Source organism: Bos grunniens, chromosome 22 (assembly GCF_055505025.1).
Source record: "Bos grunniens cultivar Pamir isolate PY7600 chromosome 22, Bosgru_T2T1.0, whole genome shotgun sequence".
NCBI lineage: Eukaryota > Metazoa > Chordata > Mammalia > Artiodactyla > Bovidae > Bos > Bos grunniens.
In genome coordinates, this window is record NC_141186.1 from 52,781,990 (window position 1) to 52,805,164 (window position 23,175).

Below are 23,175 nucleotides of genomic sequence, written 5' to 3' on the forward strand. Positions count from 1 at the left end.
TCCCCTTGCAGGCGAATATGAGAACAAAGGGCTGATGATCATCGATGAGGAGGAATTCCTGCTGATCCTGAAGCTTAAAGACCTCAAGAAGCAGTACCGGACGGAGTATCAGGACCTCCGTGACCTCAGGGCTGAGATCCAGTACTGCCAGCACCTGGTGGACCAGTGTCGACACCGCCTGCTCACGGGTGTGCCATTTGGGGAGGTTGGCCAGCCACCTGGGGTTCCAGGAGGCTCAGGGCAGGGCCACAGCCTGGATTCTAGAAGTGGCTTCTGAACTTCTCTGTGGCAGAGGCAGGGGGACAGGGCTTTAGATGTGTTTCCAGGACTCTGAGGGCAGGAAATGGAGATGGGAAAGGATAAGACCTGGGAGCAGGAAGTGAACAGCGGGCAAGTCCGTGACAGGCACAGGACAGGCACACATAGCCTTGACCTGCTTCCTCGAGACTCCCCACCCTCATGATGCGCTCTCTGCATTTCCCTGCAGAATTTGACATCTGGTACAATGAGTCCTTCTTCGTCCCCGAGGACCTGCAGATGGCAGTGAAGCCAGGTGGCAGCATCCGGCCAGGCATGATGCCTCTCAGCAAGATTGTGTCTCTGGTGAGTGGCACAGGGTGGGGGTGGGGATGGTGGACGAGCACAGGGCAGTGCCCCCTGCCCCCTCCACAAGCATAGCAGTGGATGGGCTGCTCCTGGCCTTCCTACAGCTGCCCCAGGCAGGTGGGCAGGCACAGATCTCTCCTCAGTTTTGGGGGATGAGGACCCAGGAAACACCATGTGCTGCTGCCAACCTTCCTGAGTGGCTCATCTTGTCCTGATGGTGGTTACAGGCATCTGTGATGACACTGGGAAACTTGGGGCTGAAGGACTGTGAGCTCTCCTGATGGAGGTTTGCCAGCCCGATGAGGGTCTGCCCTGATGCCCACCACAGGCCCCGTCAGAGCAGATCCTGATGATGCCAGGCAAAGGGTCTGTGCTGAGTTGGGCTTCTTCTAGGGAGAAGATGACCAGGACAGGTTCAGCCAGCTGCAGCAGACGACGCTGCCCGAGGGCCCTGACTCTGTCTCCTTCTACAATGCCAAAGTCAAGATGGAACAGAAGGTAACTTGGGGGATCTGGGTCTCCAGGAAGGCAAGGCCTCAGGGACCTCAGTACTGGGACACCCAGGATGGCCCTCCCCACTTTAGAGGCAGAGGGGGAAAACACCAGCCCAAGGAAATCCAGTCACCCAGAGTCAGTGGGTATCTTCTGCCAACTCCAGAGTGGCACACAGTAGTGGTCCCACAGACCTTGGCCAGGCGTGGACATGGTCAGTGAGTGCTAAGACAGCCCGTGTGTGGTTCACATGCCAGGTCAGGGCCTGGGGCTCCCCTGAGGCCACTGCCTACTGGGGAGAGCCTCTCCGATGGAGGTCTCCGATGGAGGCATAGGCCAGTTATGCTCTTCTTGTGTTAAGTGTGCAGTCTTGGTTCAATCAGCTGTGGCTTGGGGCAGGGTCACCTGCCAATCCTAGTTGCCTGGGCCCACTCCTTCAGCAAGAGGATGGCTTTTACCAGGCAGCCACTTAGCCTTATGCTGTGAGCATTAAGCTTTATTAACCCTGGCCCCTGAAGGGAGGCCCAGATCAGTGAACAGGGCCCTGCCTCTGTGGAAAGGCAGGGCTCTATGAGAGAGGATGGAGTAAGGTCAACTAGGCGTAGGCAGCCCAGCAGCTTCAGAGATCATTTGACTGTGGCCACTATGCAGGAGCTACCTTATCTGACCACAGAGAGGCCTACCCCTCTCGGCCGAGAGGAGGGGGCATATGAGGTGAGGCAGGGGTTCAACTTTATTCTTTTCCATGTGGATATTCAGTTTTCCCAGTACCAATTGTTGAAAAAATGATTCTTCTGTTGAACTGTTTGGTACCCCTGTTGAAATTCAGCTGACCAAAAATGTGATTGAACTTAAAAACTCTAGGAGTCCTGAATAAGTTGAAATTACTTGGTTCCACTTAGATGGAGTAAGTTGAAATAAATAGTTCCTCTTATATGAAGTAGTCAAAAATCATAGGGGCATGGAGAAGGAAATGGCAACCCACTCCAGTACTCTTGCCTGGAGAATCCCTTGGACAGAGCCTGGTGGGCTATAGTCCATGGGGTCGCAGGGTTGGACCCGAATGAATGACACACTCACAAAATTGAGGAGATGCTTGATGGCACAAGGGTATACTTTATCTACTCTCCCATCTCCTGCAGGAAGCAGGATGGGGCAGGCAGCACCTGGGAGGCAGGATGGCTTGCTCCCCCCATCCCTTCTGGAAGTCTTGGGGTCTCAGTGCCTGCAACAGCTGGCCTTGGACAAATAAAAAACTAAGTTGTTTACTGGAAAAAAAGAATCATAGGGGCAGAAAATCTAAATGAACATTTCTCCAAAGAAGACATACAGATGGCCAAAAACCATATGAAAAGATATTCAACATCACTAATTACCAGAGAAATGCAAGTCAAAAGTACACTGAGGTATCACCTCACACCAGTCAGCATGATCATCATTAAAAAGTCCACAAACAACATGTTCAACTCATAAAAACAGAGATTAGAATAGTGGTTACCAGGGAATGGGGGTGGAATGTGGGAAACGGGAGATGTTGGTCTAAGGATACAAACTTCCAGTTATAAGATGAGTTGGTTCTGGGGGTCTAATGTATAGAATGGCTATTATAGTTAATAATGCTGTTAATAATATGTCAATAGCTGAAAGTTGCTGAGAGTAGATCTTAAAGGATTTCACCACAGAAAAAGAAATAGTAATTATGTGAAGTGATAGAAGTGTTAGCTAATGCTGTGGTTGCAGTCATTTTATAATATGTAAGTGTGTCCAGTCAACACATTGTATACCTTAAACGTATGCAGTAGTATATTCTATGGCACTTATATCTCAATAAAGCTGAGGCGGGGGAAGTCTACAGACAATAATGATAAATGCCAGAGTGCGTGTGGAGAAGAAGGCACACTGCTGCACTGTTGGTGGGAATGTAAGTTGGTACAACTGCTGTGGAGAACAGTATTGAGGTCCCTTAAAAAGCTAAAAAAATGTAACAACCATGTGATTCAGCAATCCCACTCCTAGTGGTATATCCAGAGAAAAACATAATCCAAAAGGATACACGCTCCCCAATATTCACTGCAGCACTATTTACAACAGCCAAGACATGGAAGCAACCTAAATGTCCATCGACAGAGGAGTGGATAAAGATGTGGTACGTATTACTCAGCCATAAAAAAAGAATGAAATAATGCCATTTGCAGCAACATGGATGGATTTAGAGATTGTCACATTAAGTGAAGTAAATCAGAGAAAGACAAGTATCATATGATATCACTCATATGTGGAATCTAATTAAAAATGATAAAAATGAACTTATTTACAAAACAGGAACACGCAGATATCAAAAACAAACTTATGATTACTAAAGGGAAAACACGAGGAGGGAGTGATAAATCAGGAGCTTGGGATTAACATACACACACTACCATATATAAAATAGATAATCAGTGAGGAGCTACTGGATAGCACAGGGAACTCAATAGTCTGTGATAACCTATATGAGAAAAGAATGTAAGAAAGAATGAATATATGTATACATAATGTATAACTGAATCACTTTGCTGTATACTTGAAACTAACATAGTATTGTAAATCAAGTATTCGCCAGTAAGTTATTTTAAAAAATAAAACGACTTAAAAATCAGAAAGGGAGAAAGTATAATAGTGCTTTTCAGGGTCTAGGGGGAGAGGAGAATGGGGAGTTATTGCTCCATACATATGCTGTTTCAGTTTGGGATGATGAAGTTAGGGAGATGGGTGGTAGTGATGGTTGTACATTATGAATGTATTCAGTACCACCAAACTGTATACTTAAAGATGGCCAAGGCAGAAATTTTTATTTTATGTGTATTTTACCACAATAAAAAATAATTCCAGCTTCAAGTGGAAGTTTCAGTTTCAGTTCAGATTCACCATGTGGGGAATCTAGGACTCACCCCCACACTCCAAGTTGGTGGGTTTGGCATTTGCTTGCTCACTGCCCTGCCCACTGATGTTGTTTCAGCTTCCTTTCCCCACCTGCTTCCCAAGAGCCTAGCAGTGCGTTAAAAGGTAGGATTCATGAACACCTAGTTGATTTGCAGAGGGAAAGCCCTTCAGAGTACATGGGTCCCCCTCCCTCTGGAGAGAAAGCCCTCTTCTTTTCTTTTTTTGAACCTAATTCTTATGAGAAACTTTCAAGTGAGCCCTTGAAATATGCATGTCTGCTTTTCAACATTTAAAACATTTTATACACTTTAGGATGAAAGAATGAGACAGACTGAATGGAACATTTTTTTCTCACAGAACTGGGATTCATCAAAGGGGGTCCTTGTCCCCAGATGGTGATATCTGCAGGAAGAATGTTGGGTGGATATAGGTGGTGTGGCTTCTGAGGCCTTGCTAGGTCTGCAGGTCCTGATCAGTTCCTATTTTCTCCCCCTTTCTGTGTCCAGCACAATTATTTGAAAACCATGATGGGCCTCCAGCAGGCACACAGAAAATAGGGACTCACGGCCAGTGCATTGAAGGATGAGATCCCCAGTAAGTCCTGCCTGCTCTAGAGAAGCTACCAGCACTCCTGCCCAGACTCCAACCCCTCTGCTCCGAGACTGGGGCCCAGTCCAGGGAACACAGTGGCCTGCCTGACGGAACAGCCTTCAAAGGACACCCTTGACTACCTTCACAGAATGCTTTCGGTTTCAATACGCTGTCTGATATGCAGGGACAGGATAAAACAGCTTTTTGGTTTCGACTTTCAGTGCTCATCCAAGAACTTTTATTTTTGGTCATGCCACATGGCACGTGGGATCTTGGTCCCAATCCCACCCCCAGGGATGAAACCTGTGCTCCCTGCAGTGGAAGCACCTTAACCACTGTACCACCAAGGAAGTCCCCAAATAACTTTATTTCCTATCTGGGAGGATGTCTTCCCTATGCAGAGGTGGGGTCCTAACAAGTCTCCAGTTAGAAAGTGGACAAGTAGCCCCTGGCAGGCCTTGGTCCCACTGGTCAGCCTCTTTCCTTTTCTGAATGGCCATCCTGGGGTGAGCTGGGTCTGAGGAGCCCTGGTTCTCATGGCTCAGGCCATAGCTCTCTGTGTTCCTGAGCCAGTTGAAGGCAGAACTCCCTTCTTCAGCAACACGTAGAGGATGGGGTGTAGGTGGAAATGACTGAAAGGCAGGTTTTTATCACAAAATAAGAAGACGCTTAAAATGAGATCATTCCTGCCATGAAATTAGTAGTGAGAACCCCATGGTGGGAGGCTGACAAGGAAACTGCAGAACCTGCACTATTTGCAAGACTGAACTAAATAGTACCTTTCCAATCAAAGGCCCCATGATTCTGCTCTTCAGGCCTTCAGTGAGCAGCTGGATGGGGGCTTCTGTTGAGAGAAGGCTGAAAGGCTTTCCCTGAGGGCTGTCCCTTCTCTCCTGTCCAGCCCCTTTCTCTTTCACTGACTGGCAGGTGCACAGTGGTCCTAAAACAGATTCCCAGAACAGTTGTGAAGTCCCCAGACTTCATTCCCCTTGATGATACATGGGGGCTATCACTGATTGATTAGCACTGACAGTGTGCACACAGCCTTGATGGTCAGTCCTCATGTTTCCTTTAAATGTGGCCAAACGGCAGATGTGTCCAGGCAATATGCATTGTCCCAGCAGCTGGAGGCCTTAGAGTTCAGATTCTTTCCCTTCTCTGGTTGCCCCTGCCATTACCAGGACTTGTTTGGGGTTCCTGGGTCTTTAGAACAGCTCAGAAAATAGAACGTAGTAAAGGTGACTCGGTGGTAAAGAATTTGCTTGCCAATGCAGGAGACCTGGGTTCAGTCCCTGGGCCAGGAAGATCCCCTGGAAAAAGAAATGGCAACCCACTCCAGTATTCTTGCCTGGGAAATCCCACGGACAGAGGAACCTGGCGGGCTATAGTCTAGTTGGTTTTACAAGAGTTAGCAACTAAATAACAACAGAAAACACAGGGGTACATTTTGTTGGGTGCCAAAGGAAGTAGCCGTTTGTAGCATTACAAGCCCCTCTCCTCTTCCCTTCATTTCCCATATGCTAGAATAGCATATGGTATCCTGAACGTCCATGGACAGAACTCCTGGGCAGCCAGACCTGGGGCCTGCAGGCCAGGGCAGGCTTGGCCTCTGTCACGGCAGTTGGTCCCGTTTGTTTCTAGCTCATTCATCATTACACAGGCCTCTTTGGTCAGTTCTGGCACAAAAGGAAACAAGTAATCATCAGTGTGGGCAGAGCCACAGGAATAAGCCAGGATGGTGCTCAGTCAACCACCCTCCACACAAACTCCTTAGAGGAGCAGATGCTTCCAACATGACAGGGAGCTAGGGGCATCATGTCCACTCAAATGTGCCTTTTGTTCTAGAAAGTAGTTCCTTCTGAGCTAATCTGACCATCATGGCCATCCCTGAAGGGGACTTCCAGTTCCATCAATATGACAGAATAAGATAACCTGAAGATACTCTGACTACGAACAGAGATGCTGTCTAAAGTATACCATTCTTTTAAATGCAAAGCTAAATTTGTAAAAGAAAGGGAACTGCCAGGAGCTGGAGAACTGAAAACCAGAGTGGTCAGTGTCAACCAGCTGTGTCTGGGAGGTGTGTGAGTGGATGGTTGCTCTTGAGTGTTCATGTCCACGTAAGTGTGAGAAATAAGACTTGGCCCCTGGAAACCCACTCCAGTACTCTTGCCTGGAAACTCCCATGGATGGAGGAGCCTAGTAGGCTGCAGTCCACGGGGCCGCTAGGAGTTGGATACGACTGAGTAACTTCACTTGCACTTTCACTTTTCACTTTCATGCATTGGAGAAGGAAATGGCAACTCACTCCAGTGTTCTTGCCTGGAGAATCCCAGGGATGGGGGGAGCCTGGTGGGCTGCCGTCTCCGGGGTTGCAGAGTCAGACACGACTGAAGTGACTTAGCAGCAGCAGCAGCAGCAGCAGGAGCAGCAGCAGCAGCATGCCTCATATGAAGATGGAAATAGAACTCCTTGCAGAAAGGTGGCGTTATCTGATAAAGAGGTAAGCTAGAAAAAATTTTCCCACTGCATGGAGAAATAATGAGAGAAATCCAAAAGGGACATTTTTTCTTATTTTAGGAGGCAAAAATGGAACAAGAGTTTTCCAACTGCAGAATGGATGATCTTGGTACAAATTGGGCTCCCAGTCCCTGGAGCAGATAAACTGAGAGCATAGAGAATGTGGTCACAGATGTGGCCAGGCACATGAAATACCCATTATTTGTTCCTGTTCATAACTTCCATGAAAAATTCTCTTTTAACAAGAGATAAATGGACATTATTCTTCAGTGTTGGAGAATCAACTGGCTCATGTTTTCTGGAGGACAATTAGGCAGTGTATTTCCAGAGCCTTAACAACATATACTGGTACACACTTTATGCATTAGTATAAACTTTTTGGACAAAAATTTGGCCATATCTTTAACAACTGTGTGTAACAGATGTGTACCATAAACATATTTTGTCAAATGCAAATGTAAATTATTTTATTGTAAAATTATTTCAAAATATTATTATATAGTAATCATTTATTTTATAGATAATTATAATTATTTTATTTATTGCCAGATTTTGTAAGTTTTACATTTTAATACTCATGGGTACCATGATTTCCAAGTACCATGGGCTGGTCAATTACTGTGTGTACTTCTAAGATACTAAATAGTCATTCATTTTCAGCATTGAGTAAAGAAGCCAGACTTATTTCTGTAGGTTCTACAGTAAAGTGTTCAGCTGACAGTGATGCTGTCATCAAGTTATTAAAGTTTCCTTCCTTTCTAATAGTGAACTGACTGGGTAAAGATTTATCTCCTTTTCAATTCCTGGACTTGATGCTAGGTTGATGATACAATTTCACTGAAGCAAACACACAAACTGAAGCGTTTTGCTTTACTTGAAGGAAACACTAAATATCAGAGGTAACACTGCTATTTTCACTTATATATTTTTATTTCTGATGTATAGATTCCATTGACTTTGGACCTAGAACTGTTGCTGTGGAGCAAGGGGATTTGAGTTTAAGAAAACAAAATTGTCTATGAATATCTACGTGGTACTCAGCTTCCATTGCATACACACCAACTGCAGCACTTTTCCTGGAGTGACAACATAGGAGAATCTTCAGAGCAGGGTTTCTGCCGCCAATACAGGAGATGCAAGAGATGTGGGTTCGATCCCCAGGTCAGGAAGATCCTCTGAAGAAGTAAATGACAACCCACTCCAGTATTCTTGCCTGGAAAATCCCATGGACAGAGGAGTCTGGCAGACTACAGTCCATGGGGTTCACAAAGAGGCAGACATGACTGAGTGCACGTGCACACACAGTAAGTAGACTAGCACTCTCAAGGTTACTTCTATTGATTAAGTAAGTGAAGTTGCTCAGTCGTGTCTGACTTTGCGACACATGGACTGTAGTCTACCAGGCTTCTCCATCCATGGGATTCTCCAGGCAAGAATACTGGAGTGGCTTACTATTTCCTTCTCCAGGGGATCTTCCCAACCCAGAGATTGAACCCGGGTCTCCCACATTGGAGGCAGACGCTTTAACCTCTGAGCCACCAGGCAGTAAACCTCTCCAAAGGACCCCCTGAAAATCTGTTCAAGTAAAGTTAAATTTAATAAACTTACAGCATTAAAGAGACTGCCAAAGTGTCATAACAATTTCTCAGAAGGGAAAGTCAGAGAGGATATATATAGAGCTTTAGGGCCCAAACTTGGAGGAGGGCATGGCAACGCAATCCAATATTCTTGGCTGGAAGATCCCATGGACAGAGGAGCCTGGTGGGCTACAGCCCATGGGATCACAAAGAGCTGGACACGACTGAGTGATGGCCGAGAGGAGCTACCCCACGCCTGAGGTCAGGGGCAGTGGCCGAGAGGAGCAACCCCATGTCCAAGGAGTGGTGGCTGCGCCGGTGCAGGAGGGCCAAGAGGAGCTACTCCACGTTCAACGTCAGGAGGGGCGGCTGTGAGGAGATACCCCTCGTCCAAGGTAAGGAGCAGCGGCTGTGCTTTGCTGGAGAAGCCATGAAGACATACCCCATGTCCAAGGTAAGAGAAACCCAAGTAAGACAGTACGTGTTGCGAGAGACATCAGAGGTCAGACAAACCATAATCACAGAAAACCAGTCAATCTAATCACACGGACCACAGCCTTGTTTAACTCGATGAAACTAAGCCATGCCTTGTGGGGCCACCCAAGAAGGGCAGGTCAGGGTGGAGAGGTCTGACAGAATGTGGTCCACTGGAGAAGGGAATGGCAGACCACTTCAGTATTCTTGCCTTGAGAACCCCGTGAACAGTATGAAAAGGCAAAATGATAGGATACTGAAAGAGGAACTCCCCAGGTCAGTAGGTACCCAATATGCTACTGGAGATCAGTGGAGAAATAACTCCAGAAAGAATGAAGGGATGGAGCCAAAGCAAAAACAATACCTAGTTGTGGATGTGACTGGTGATAGAAGCAAGGTCCGATGCTGTAAAGAGCAATATTGCATAGGAACCCAATCCAATGGAATGTTAGGTCCATGAATCAAGGCAAATTGGAAATAGTCAAACAGGAGATGGCAAGAGTCGACATTCTAGCAATCAGCGAACTGAAATGGACTGGAATGGGTGAATTTAACTCAGATGACCATTATATCTACTACTGCGGGCAGGAATCCCTTAGAAGAAATGGAGTAGCCATTATGGTCAACATAAGAGTCTGAAATGCAGTGCTTGGATGCAATCTCAAAACGACAGAATGATCTCTGTTTGTTTCCAAGGCAAACCATTCAATATCACAGTAATCCAAGTCTATGCCCCAACCAGTAACGCTGAAGAAGCTGAAGCTGAATGGTTCTATGAAGACCTACGAGACCTTTTAGAACTAACACTCAAAAAAGATGTCCTTTTCATTACAGGGGACTGGAATGCAACAGTAGGAAGTCAAGAAACACCTGTAGTAACAGGCAAATTTGGCCGTGGAATATGGAATGAAGCAGGGCAAAGGCTAATAGAGTTTTGCCAAAAGAACGCACTGGTCATAGCAAACACCCTCTTCCAACAACACAAGAGAAGACTCTACACATGGACATCACCAGATGGTCAACACCAAAATCAGATTGATTATATTCTTTGCAGCCAAAGATGGAGCTCTATAGAGTTAGCAAAAACAAGACCGGGAGTTGACTGTGGCTCAGATCATGAACTCCTTATTGCCAAATTCAGACTTAAATTGAAGAAAGTAGGGAAAACCACTAGACCATTCAGGTATGACCTAAATCAAATTCCTTATGATTATACAGTGGAAGTGAGAAATAGACTTAAGGGACTAGATCTGATAGAGTGCCTGATGAACTATGACAGAGGTTCGTGACATTGTACAGGAGACAGGGATCAAGACCATCCCCGTGGAAAAGAAATGCAAAAAAGCTGTCTGGGGAGGCCTTACAAATAGCTGTGAAAAGAAGAGAAGTGAAAAGCAAAGGAGAAAAGGAAAGATACAAGCATCTGAATGCAGAGTTCCAAATAGCAAGGAGAGATAAGAAAGCCTTCCTCAGTGATCAGTGCAAAGAAATAGAGGCAAACAACAGAATGCGGAAGACTAGAGATTTCTTCAAGAAAATCAGAGATACCAAGGGAACATTTCATGCAAAGATGGGCTCAATAAAGGACAGAAATGGTATGGACCTAACAGAAGCAGAAGATATTAAGAAGAGGTGGCAAGAATACACAAAACTGTACAAAAAAGATCTTCAAGACCAAGATAATGACAATGGTGTGATCACTCACCTAGAGCCAGACATCCTGGAATGTGAAGTCAAGTGGGCCTTAGAAAGCATCACTACGAACAAAGCTAGTGGAGGTGATGGAATTCCAGTTGAGCTATTTCAAATCCTGAAAGATGATGCTGTGAAAGTGCTGCACTCAATATGCCAGCAAATTTGGAAAACTCAGCAGTGGCCACAGGACTGGAAAAGGTCAGTTTTCATTCCAATCCCAAAGAAAGGCAATGCCAAAGAATGCTCAAACTACCTCACAATTGCACTCATCTCACACACTAGTAAAGTAATGCTCAAAGTTCTCCAAGCCAGGCTTCAGCAATATGTGAACCGTGAACTTCCTGATGTTCAAGCTGGTTTTAGAAAAGGCAGAAGAACCAGAGATCAAATTGCTAACATCCACTGGATCATGGAAAAAGCAACAGAGTTCCAAAAAAACATCTATTTCTGCTTTATTGACTATGCCAAAGCCTTTGACTGTGTGGATCCCAATAAACTGTGGAAAATTCTGAAAGAGATGGGAATACCAGACCACCTGACCTGCCTCTTGAGAAACCTGTATGCAGGTCAGGAAGCAACAGTTAGAACTGGACATGGAACAACAGATTGGTTCCAAATAGGAAAAGGAGTACATCAAGGCTGTATATTGTCACCCTGCTTATTTAACTTATATGCAGAGTACATCATGAGAAATGCTGGGCTGGAAGAAGCACAAGCTGGAATCAAGGTTGCCGGGAGAAATATCAATAACCTCAGATACACAGATGACACCACCCTTATGGCAGAAAGTGAAGAGGAACTAAAAAGCCTCTTGATGAAAGTGAAAGAGGAGAGTAAAAGAGTTGGCTTAAAGCTCAACATTCAGAAAACGAAGGTCATGGCATCCGGTCCCATCACTTCATGGGAAACAGATGGGGAAACAGTAGAAACAGTGTCAGACTTTATTTTTTTGGGCTCCAAAATCACTGCAGATGGTGACTGCAGCCAGGAAATTAAAAGACGCTTACTCCTTAGAAGGAAAGTTATGACCAACCTAGACAACATATTCAAAAGCAGAGAGAAACATTACTTTGCCAACAAAGATCGGTCTAGTCAAGGCTATGGTTTTTTCAGTGGTCATGTATGGATGTAAAAGTTGGACTGTGAAGAAAGCTGAACGCCAAAGAATTGATGCTTTTGAACTGTGGTGTTGGAGAAGACTCTTGAGAGTCCCTTGGACTGCAAGGAGATCCAACCAGTCCATTCTGAAGGAGATCAATCCTGGGTGTTCTTTGGAAGGACTGATGCTAAAGCTGAAACTCCAGTACTTTGGCCACCTCATGCGAAGAGTTGACTCATTGGAAAAGACTCTGATGCTGGGAGGGATTGGGGGCAGGAGGAGAAGGGGACGACAGAGGATGAGAAGGCTGGATGGCATCACTGACTCGATGGCCGTGAGTTTGGGTGAATTCCGGGAGTTGGTGATGGACAGGGAGGCCTGGCGTGCTGCGATTCATGGGGTCGCAAAGAGTCGGACACGACAGCAACTGAACTGAACTGAGTGACTAATACACACACAGGACCCAAACTGGGTAGATTTAAGGAACGTCTTGCAAAGCAGGAAACTGACTGAAATTTGGCAGAGTTTATAACAATAATTTTGGATTGATAGGCACTGTGAGGCAATAGCCTTTAAGCAAGTATTGATGAGTAAAATGCTAGTTTTGACAAGTAAGCTCTTTCTGTTAGTTCACAGTCTTCTAGGATCAAATATTTACTGAAGCAAAGAGCCAAGTTATTTTTGTGTGTTCTCAGTGTATAAGGACAGGAAAGTATGCCTAGTCCCATTTTTTTTTTTTTTAACTTAAACCCAAAGAGAGGAAATTAAATTGGTTTCAGTTCCCTTTATCAGGTTCCTGCAAACTATTTTTGTTGTAAGCAACCATTGGTTGTTATTAAGTCCTACTATGCTGGTATTATCAAAAAATAGTGATAAGGCTTCTTGTTATCCTGTTGCACCTAATGGCTGCAGTTTCTTGTTTGAGCAAATTGTGTATGTGTGACAAGACAGTTCCTGAATCTAAGACAGGTCAAGTAATTCTTGGCCTAAAGAAAAGTGTTGAAAGTCGTCCATTCTCTGCCTTTCACCAACACATCCTTACTCTGAAGAAACTGCTGAAGGCTACAGACAAAACACTATATGCTTATGACTCCAAAACTGCCCACGATCTTTACCATGTGTGTTCCATTGTCGAGGACACTTATCAGATATTTTCCTCATTGATTTTCCATGCTACTTACTTAACCAGATTTGCTGTTAGCCCAGAAACCTTTTGATCACTATATTAGTTTTCTACTGCTGTTGTAACAGATTGTGTGTGCGTGCTCTGTTGTGTCTTACTCTTTGTGACCCCACGGACTGTAGCCTGTCAGGCTCCTCTGCCCATGGAGTTTTCCAGGCATGAGTACTAGAACCAGTTGCCATATCCTACTTCAGATCTTCCCGACCCAGGGATTGAACCCACATCTCTTGCATCTCCTGCACTGGCAGGCGGATTCTTTATCATTGAGCCACCAGGGAAGCTCTGGTAACAAATTACCACAAACTTAATACCTTGAAACAATACAACTTTACTATTTTATAGTTTGAAGTCTGATATGGGGCTAAAATGAATGTAACAAAAGGGAAGAATCCATTTCTTTGCCTTTTCCAGTTTCTAGAAGCTGCCTATATTCCTTGACTTGTGGCCCCTTTACTCCATCTTCAAAGCCATCTGTCTGACTATTTTTCCATAGTCTTGACTCCCTCTGACCCTCCTTTTCAGCTTCCTTCTTGTCCCCATCCAGATAATCCAGGATAAGCTATTTTAATATCATCTGATTAGCAAACTTGATTCTGTCTGCATCTTTGATCCCCTTTTGCCATGTAAATTACCATATTCACAGCCTTCAGATATTAGAAATGGACATCTTTGGGGGAGGGCATTATTCTACAAACCAGAGTCAATAGTAAAGCAGGAATTTTGTTGACATCCAGGCTACCACTGATGAGAAGGTTAAGGAAATCAGAAGTGATCACAAGGCAAGCATTTTGATATTTGGCTAAAGCCAAACTTAAAAATCAGATTTTGGTAGAATACCAACACTGAGACTGAACTTCAGTACATTCCTAACACCTAGAAATCCACTTCTAGAAATTTATCCTACAGAATTACACATGTGAAAGTTCTACTAACAAGAGGTATTTACTGCCACCAAATTTATGAGAGAAAAACTGTAAGCAACTTAAATGTCTGTCCACACAGAATGGCTGACAAAATAAACCTATATTCTGGAATATTTTGCAACTTAAAATGAGGTAAACTTATACACCAGGAGGATGTTCATGATCTACTGTACTTTTTATAAAAGAGCAAGCTTTGGAACAGTATGCATAATAGGATACCGTTTTACTTTTTATGAGCATGTGTGTGTGTGTGCGTGCACACACATAGTGTGAGAACACGCAGAGAAAAAAGGCTGGAAGAGTATATACCTATCAGCAATATAACTTCTGTGTTGTTTGAATTTTCACCATGAGCAGGCATCACTTCAGTTTATCCCTTGAACCAGAAATTCTAATTCTAGGAAATTTACTAATGAAAACATCATGGTGGTGAACAGATTTCTCTGCAAGGATAAACACCCCTGTATATGAGAGCGAACAACTGTTAGCACCCAAAATGAAGAGGGGATTGATTAAAGGAGTTGTACATTTATACTACGGAGGAGTATATAGCCATTAAAAATAAAGATAATTTACAAAACAGAAATAGACTCACAGATATAGAAAAAAAAACTTATGGTTACCAAAGCGGAAACGTGGGGGAGGGATAAATTTGGAGTTTGAGATTAAAATATACACATTACTCTATGTAAAACAGATAAACAACAAGGGCCTACTGTATAGCACAGGGGACTATACTCAATATCTTACGTTAGCCTATAATAAAAAAGAAACTAAAAGACCATATATATATATATATGGCTTCCCAGGTGGTGCAGTGGTAAAAAATCTGCCTGCTAACACAGGAGGTGAAAGAGATATGGGTTGTGGGTTCGATCCCTGGGTCAGGAAGATCCCCTGTAGCAGCAAACAGCAACCCACTCCAGTATTCTTGCCTTGAAAATTCAATGGACAGAGGAGCCTGGTGGGCTACAGTCCATGTTGCAAAGAGTTAAGACAAGACTGTGTGTGTGCGTGTGCACATGTGTGCGCACACACACACACATTATCTCTATATATATCTCAATCACTTTACACTTGAAACTAACATAACATTGTAAATCAATTATATTTAATAAAAATTAAATTACCCACACTATAAAGACTGACAGATATACTATTACATAAAAATACTATAAAACATTATGTATAATGTATGCCATTTCACTCAAATATATACACAAATAATTATTATGCAAATCTGATCAGTAGCTATCTATGTAGGGTGGAATGATGGGTGATTTTTACTTATGATTTTTTTGCAAGAGGAGAGGATGTCAGAGATGGGAGCTCTAGTTCTACACTTCTCTCAGCGTTGAATTTCTAAGGACAATATACGTATTAAGGACCCACAGTGTTGAAGTGTGACTCATTTGAAAAGACCCTGGTGCTGGGAAAGATTAAGGATAGGAGGAGAAGGGGACGACAGAGGATGAGATGGTTGGATGGCCTCACCGACTTGATGGACATGGGTTTGGGTGAACTCCAGGAGTTGGTGATGGACAGGGAGGCCTGGCATGCTGCAGTTCGTGGGGTTGCAAAGAGTCAGACACCACTGAGCGACTGAACTGATACCGAACTGAGAAATCCTAGAGTAGACATTTTGTCCTGGGTTCCCTGGAGCAGCCACTTAGAAATCCTGTGCAGCACTCAGTAATCCCTAAGGGCCCACCAACATGCCCCCTTCTACTTGGTTCCACCGCCTACATGGTGCTACATCCAACATGTATTGCTGCCAACGAGGCACTCTGTCTAACGTGGAATTCCTTTTACGTGCTGTCACCACCAGCACAGTGGTGCATCACAGGACAGCTGCACCACACCGTGGCACTCTGTCCAACACGGTGCTACATCCAACATGACATCAGAACCAACAAGGCAACTGAGCTGCAGAGTAACTGTGGCTTGAGGAAATCTCCCGGGCAGTGGAGCTTGAGTTCAGCTTCACTGGCCAGCACATCCCAGTGAGGTGCCAGAACAGAGGCAGAATCCAAGTAGTATACGTAGGTTAACAAGGAAGGACCATCCACTCCCCCATTCAAGCTTCCCTACCTAGGATCCCAGAAAGGAGGGTAAGACGAGGAGAATCCTTGGGAGGGGGGCAAATGCTGTAACACAGAGGCAGAGATTTACACACATTTGATATGTGGTTGTTGAGCTTATATACACTACATTTCCCTTTGCCATGTCTGGTTTTCTCCCTTTGTGTGTGTGGGGGAATGTCAAAATATTCAAGCTTATCAACAGCAACAGGTCCTTGGACCTGCATTATACAGATCTGTTGATTACTCTGGGAGCCTCTTACCTTGGCCTTTCTTGAATTTACCCTCAGGAGAGAGGTTTTTCGGGTCTTTCCGGCAGGCTTTTGCGGAATACATTTTTTCTATAACCAACTCTCCCTTTTATAACTTAAGCTCTTTGCCCTTTTAAAGTCCTTTTCTTTACTAATCAATTTTCAAGGAATATTTTAGTTTACTCATTAACAATGATCACTGCTCTTGACATACACTGCATATTTTTATTGTGTAACACATATTTTAACCACTTTGAAGAAAACAATTTAAGGGAAAAATTCCTCATGTTTCTCCCAACTTAATATGTTAAATTTTTCCAATTCAACTCTGAACTGAAATAATCTGACTCACTCTAATCAGTGTTCTAGTTTCTGCGTTTAAGATGCTATTTAAGCTTGGGATTAATATACACACACTACTATATATAAAATAGATAACCAACAAGGACCTACTGTATAGTACCGGGAACTCTACTTAATATTCTATATTAACTTATATGGGAAAAGAATCTGAAAAAGAATGAGTATATGTATCACTATAACTGAATCACTATGCTGTACACATAAAACACTAATTTGTCCATCAACTATAAAGCAAAACAGTTTTAAAAAAGATGCTATTGTGCAAGTCCATATTGTTTGCCTTCAACATTGCTGTTGACTGCATGGTATTTCATTATGTTGATAAATGAGCGTCTCTTGAGCCATTTCCCAAGTCTAATAGTTTAGGTAGATTGAGCCTTTAAAAAGTGTTTGTAGTAGTCTCAATAAAGGAACTTAAAATCACAGTGATTACAGATCAAACAAAACAGTTCTAAAGAGAAAATAAAATTTTGGCTAACTATTAAAATAATTAAAAGATCTCTCAATAATTTTAATGTCAAATAAACATGAAAACCAGTGTGTATGACAAGCACTAGACATAAATAATAAAAGCAACAGTACATAAAAATAAAGTGTATTCATGAAAACCATGTACAAATTAAGAAGAAAGGTATTATTAATTACTCATTAAAAAGTCATAGTCCCTCCCTTTTCTGGCCGATGAAGGGACTTCTCCAATTCCTTCTGAATTTGGCAGAGTGAAGAGGCAACATCACTTCACCAGTTCCACTGTGACTAAGATGTGTGGTCTTGCAAAGCAGGATCTGATTCCCCTGGGGGCATGAGAAGGCCTTCCTAGGGCTTTGATACATGTTTCCAGGTCCTCATTGCCCATAAATTTTCTAACATTGGTCAGATCTAGGTCTGGATCACCAACAGCTCTTTGTCCCTTTATAAGAAAAAGGCATACACCTTACCCTTCTCTACTCTTGGAGGGGGTTTCCTGTCTCTCTCTCTGTCTTGGGCTCATCTCTACTGTAAAGTTAAATTAAGAACAGGGCACTCTGCCCCAAGTTCTGAATTCAGATAAATGATAGAGTGAGGCAGTGGGAGTATTGGTAACTTTTACTAAATAAATTTTGTCTCTTCTATCCCCTATTGCCCAAGAATGCCTAGCTCTTGTTAGATAATCACTTGTGAGCAGACCACAAAAAGCATGAGCATTAAGTCATAAAAAGGAATGAAATATTGCCATTTGCAGCAACATTGATGGACCTAGAGATTATCATACTAAGAGCTTATATACAAATATCATATGATATCACTTATACATGAAAACTAAAAATATGATACAAATGAACATATTTACAAAATAGACTCACAGACCTAGAAAAAAAACTTATGGTTACCAAAGGGGATGGAGGAAGGATAAAATGGGAGATTGGGAATGACATACACACAGTACTATAAGGGAAAAGAATGTGAAAAGGAATATATGTGCGTATATGCGTGTGTGTGTGTGTGTGTGTGTGTGTGTATAACTGAATCACTGTGTTACACACTTGAAATTAACGTGATATTGTAAATCAACTATACTTCAATTAAAAAAAAAACAAGAAATTCAGTCCTGTATGCCAAAAATATCTTTCTGTATTTATGTAATGTAAGCAGGTCTTTAAATGATCATTTCTGAAAGAAAAAAAGCATCAACTATTGACAGTGATTCTTTTAAATATACCTGGAATGTTTTAATGGGACTACTAAGTCTCTTCAGATACACTGGATAAAATTCCCAGATAAGACTTTTAAGTGATTTATTTTAGAGTTGTTGTGCATTACTTGACTAGTTAAAATTTTTATCAAATCATACCATGAAATATTTGTTATTATGGTAAATCTTTGTTGTTTTAAAACCTGAGGGGGTTTTTTTGTTTTTTTGGCCTGGGGGGGGAAAGAAATTACATGCTAGTTTAATCAGTTTTTAGTAATAAATACTTTTCTGCTTCATTAAATAGGAAAAGATCTCTTGTAATGAAAATAATCGAGTTATTTACTATTTTCATACTTGATTTTTTATTTTTTTAAAAGTTAAACGCCAGAATTTGCATCACATCCATATGTATATTCTACCCAGGGAAACCATGCATTTATCATACTCTGCTTCATAAGTGATTTATAATTTTAGCTATATATTACACTGTATTAGAAATTAGTTAAGAAGCAATATATCTACATATTTAAAATATTTTACCCCTTTACTTATTTGGCTGCGCCAGGTTCTTGGTTGGGGCACGCAGAACCTTTGGTGTTCGTTGTGGCATGCAGCATCTTTAGAACTCTTAGTTGTGGTGTGGGATCTATTCCCCGACCAGGGATGAAACCTGGGTCCCCTGCATTGGCAGCACAGAATCTTAATCACTGGACCACCAAGAAAGTCCTAAGAAAAGTATATTAATATATTATCTGGTTTTTAATAATTATAGAATGGACAACTTAATTATATTAGATCTGTATCACTTTAAACTAAACCTGATGGATTTTAAAAATCTTATAAGGTTTATTTCCTAGTGGTTACTGTCATGTTCCTTGAAGTAAGTATTAACGTATTTGTTTCATGTAAAAAATAAACTCAGATGTCTTCTGACAGTAAGTAATTCTGATTTAATGGCAAAGAGGAAAGTTGTTAACAACTGGGTTATATAGCTAGCATTTTCCATCTCTTAAAGGAATGAAAGTTGCAGTTCCAAGGTTATGAACAAAACACACTGATGACATGTGCTGTATTTAGGCGCACAGTTCAGTGGCATTAAGTACCTTCACATTGTTGTGAAACCATCAGCACTGTTCATCTCCAGAACTTCTACAGTCTAGACACAGAGCAGCCAGGTTTTCAGTCTAAGAGCAGGAGAGCTTCCTAAAGGGAAGAAAGCAGATGCCAGGGTAAAGATAAAGGAAATTTTTGCAGTAGTTGACCCGTGATTCTCTGAGGAAGTAAAGGGAGCAAGTGAGTTTACAGTGTTCAAGGATAGGAGGATGAACCTCCACAATTTTAAAGGAGCACCACTGCTGTGATGAGGTCAAGCATGGAGCATAGTATGGAATTTCAGAAGCTCTATGTCCTGTGATTAGAACCCACGGGCTGCTAGTGAGGTAAGTGCCTAGTAGGTCCAGAGGGGAATTTGGGTGATGTACAGCACCCTTTGTGCTGTTCAATTCATCAGCTTCATGCAGTAGATCTAAGCAGTTCAGTGCTAACTTCTCAGTTCTGATGAAAATTCCATAAAATCAAGTTTCAACACACATTATTTCTGTTCCTCCTCTGAATAAGTTCATGCTGTTTCTGTCTCCCAGAGATCTATCAGCCACTGGCAGGGTTGGAAGTGTCTCTCATACTTCTTTCATAAGCAGTGTGGTCTGATGCTAATACTTGGACTTGAGTGGTAGGTGGCCCTGGAGTTGAGGCCTCTTTCTGTGGATCTTTGGCAAAGGTGTCAGTCCTTCTCAGCCTTGACTTGCATGCAGATTCTCTATAAAATGGGATCGAATATTTGCCTCACTGGACTGTTGGGAAGATAAGGTAAGATGATGACTATTCCCCATTTCTATTAACCCATTCTAGAGCTTTCATGTAATTAAGATAATTGTGCCCACTTTACATGCTATATCACTTGGCCTCTATTATTGATATTTTTGCATCCTATGAGGAAGGCTGGTTGTCTAAGAGCATCTCCACTGTTAGCCCCAGACTTCAAAGACCAGTCATCACTGTTTTTTCTTGATGCTAGTACCTCTCTCACCTGTGCATTCTTGACTGCTTTGATAAATGGAGTGTCCTCTGGGCTCTCCCATGAACAAGGTTAAATCAGAGGATGGGTTGAGAAAACAGTCCATGGATTAGACACAAGTAGATTCAGCACAAGAAGGAAATGAACGCCATCTGAGATGGGGAGAATACACAAAACACTTTTGGTATCAAATTTAATAAAACACTGACAAATTCGTGGTCAAAAAGACTTATGCCTATGTTTTCATCTAAGAGTTGTACAGTTTTATTTAGGTGTTTAGTCCATTTTGAGCTAATTTTGTGAGGCAGTAGTTGAAATTCACTTTCTTTTTTGCATTAAAAATTTTTCATTGAAATATACTTGATTTATAATATTGCATTAGTTTCAGATATACTGCAAAGAGATTCAGTTATATATATATATTTTTTATAGTCTCTTCCATTTTAGGTTATTACAAGATATTGAGTATAGTTCCCTGTGCTATACAGTAAGTCCTTGTTGGTTATCTATTTTACATATAGTACAACAGTTTGTATATTTTAATTTGAAACTCCTAATTTGTCCCTCACCCCTCTCTCTCCTTTGGTAGGCTTGTTTGCTATGTCTATGAGTCTATTGCTGTTTTGTAAATAAGTTAATTTGTATCATGTTTTTCAGATAAAACATATATATGGTATTTGTCTTTATCTGGCTTACTTCACTTAGTATGATAACAAACTCATTCTTTTGCATTTGGATATGCAGTTTGTCCCATGATCAACTGCCTGAATTAATGACCTTTCAGACTTCTTTTTGTGGTCCAATTTGCAAGGTTTTTTTAAATTTATTTTTTTTGCATCAAAAATTCAGTCAAAGCTGAATTTAGTCACTTTAAGTCTCAACAAGATATCACAAATTCCCCACCAATTGTACAAAATGTCCCCTAGGGCCAGTTTTAAATTAGGTTCACACAACAAAATGCACATTTCATTTGAAAGCTTTTGTGCAGGTGTGCCCAAGCCATCAAATCCAATTAAACAGGAGCAAATGCATTAATAGCTGAAGACTTAGTTTTACATCAGGCTGTCTCTAGAGATGTTCCAAGCAAATAAAATAGTGAAATCCCAAGAAACCATTTTTTTTTAAGACTAGCCAAGATAAACTGGTACTAAGTAATTTGGAAGAGTGTCAAGTGGGATTCATTACAGCACTGATTCTGAGAAGAGGGTGCCAACTGCATTTGCCCTTGAAGGATAAGTTGTTCTTTGACCTCTGGCAATGAACCTCAGGGTCTTTGGCTGATGGGACAGGGTGGGCAATAGCTCTAAAGTAGAAGAGAGTGGTATGCGTAGAGAGTAAGGGTAGAGGGCAGTTCGGCTTACAAAGGCATGCTGGGACAGACAGGGGTTGGGTGGGATAAGACAGCTCAAATGCCTGGCTTTAGAAACATGAAATGTTAAGAAAAATTACTTGGAAAAAAGGCAAGAAGGTAGGTGGCACGTACTTTCAGTGCATTACTAGAAACTAAGAGGGCTGGTGGTCTCGTCCAAGAGTTATTTCATTACCTAGCCTAAGGGAATAAAGCATTGTTATTACTATCAATTATGAGCTTAGAATCTCAAATTATATGCTTGATATTATTCAACAGAAAAAATAACCCCAAAGGGTACAGTTTGAATGCTCTCCTCTTTTATATAAAATCTAACATTTTAATTCTAACATTCCTTTTTTACTCTTAGTTTTCTTTTACAAATCTCTATGAATACCCAATTCTTCAACATGCTCTTATAACCAGCCTTAACTAACTGGCTCCCTTATTAATAAGTTATTACAGTAAATCTTTGACACATAGTCATTCTGTATTTGTATGAGTCATGTTTCCAACATTTTAAAAACTTAGACAAAATTCAACCGTGATGACCCAAACGATCCTTTAAGCATCCTTTGAGGAAAAAAGCAGCCCTCACTCCACCAAGGAGCCCAAGTATAAATGATCATTGGATTCCTCATTCTGCATGAATTTGTAAAAGACTAAAAAATTTTAAAGCTGTGAAAATGTATTCCAAGGGAACAGGAGGCTCATTCCTGATGGCTGTGATACTACACCACAGTGCAAACCCTAGGAAGCCAGACATGGCAGGTGAGCCAGACGTTCTCACGTGATAAGCATGTATTAATATTTAAGAATGATTGCAGGTAGTCTTTCACCTTAGCTAGCTGCTGCTCCATTGTTGAAAGTCCATGTAAAGACATTCAGATTCTCATCAAAGTGAAAGTCGCTCAGTTGTGTCTGACTCTTAGTGACCCCGTGGACTATACAGTCCATGGAATTCTCCAGGCAGGGAACTGGGGTAGCCGTTCCCCTCTCCATATCTTCCCAACCCAGGGATTGAACCCAGGCCTCCTGCATTGCAGGAGACTTCTTTACCATCAGGGAAGCCCTCAGATTCCCATAACCTAGCATATAAAGCTGTCTAACCACTGCTTTGGTTCTTTATAGCAAAGAAAACCCTTCTTCAAGTATGATCCATACTTGGCTTTAAGTATGATCCAAAGTTACTAAGAAACTCGTTAATGGGGCTAACGTTCACTGCCTAGATTGCCCTCATCTGCCCTCTTTTCTGTCAGATGATTATTAATCAGTGCTCAGTGTATGTATCACATCCTTTCTAA

The 23,175-nt window shown here is 42.1% G+C and overlaps 2 protein-coding genes across 10 annotated transcripts in view; one reads left to right on the top strand and one right to left on the bottom strand.

Moving 5' to 3' along the window:
* Positions 1-4,831, top strand: part of KIF9 (kinesin family member 9) — a 37,160-nt gene extending 32,329 nt beyond the window's left edge. For all 7 annotated transcript variants that reach the window (XR_015151720.1, XM_086368315.1, XM_086368316.1 and 4 more), the window contains 4 exons: positions 12-188; positions 488-603; positions 1,000-1,104; positions 4,527-4,831. Coding sequence is in view for 6 of the 7 variants with exons in the window: in XM_086368315.1 (XP_086224441.1) it covers positions 12-188; positions 488-603; positions 1,000-1,104; positions 4,527-4,577 (449 nt within the window). In the remaining variant the exon portion in view is untranslated. The remainder of the gene's footprint in view (positions 1-11; positions 189-487; positions 604-999; positions 1,105-4,526) is intronic.
* Positions 1-23,175, bottom strand: part of KLHL18 (kelch like family member 18) — a 126,727-nt gene that overhangs the window by 93,728 nt on the left and 9,824 nt on the right. For 2 of the 3 annotated variants that reach the window (XM_086368324.1, XM_086368325.1), the window contains exons 2-3: positions 20,536-20,675; positions 19,553-19,652 (exon numbers count right to left, since the gene is read on the bottom strand). The gene's annotated coding sequence lies outside the window, so the exon portion shown is untranslated. Of the gene's footprint in view, positions 1-19,552; positions 19,653-20,131; positions 20,266-20,535; positions 20,676-23,175 lie in introns of all 3 variants that reach the window. The other variant, XM_086368326.1, reaches the window with a different exon arrangement.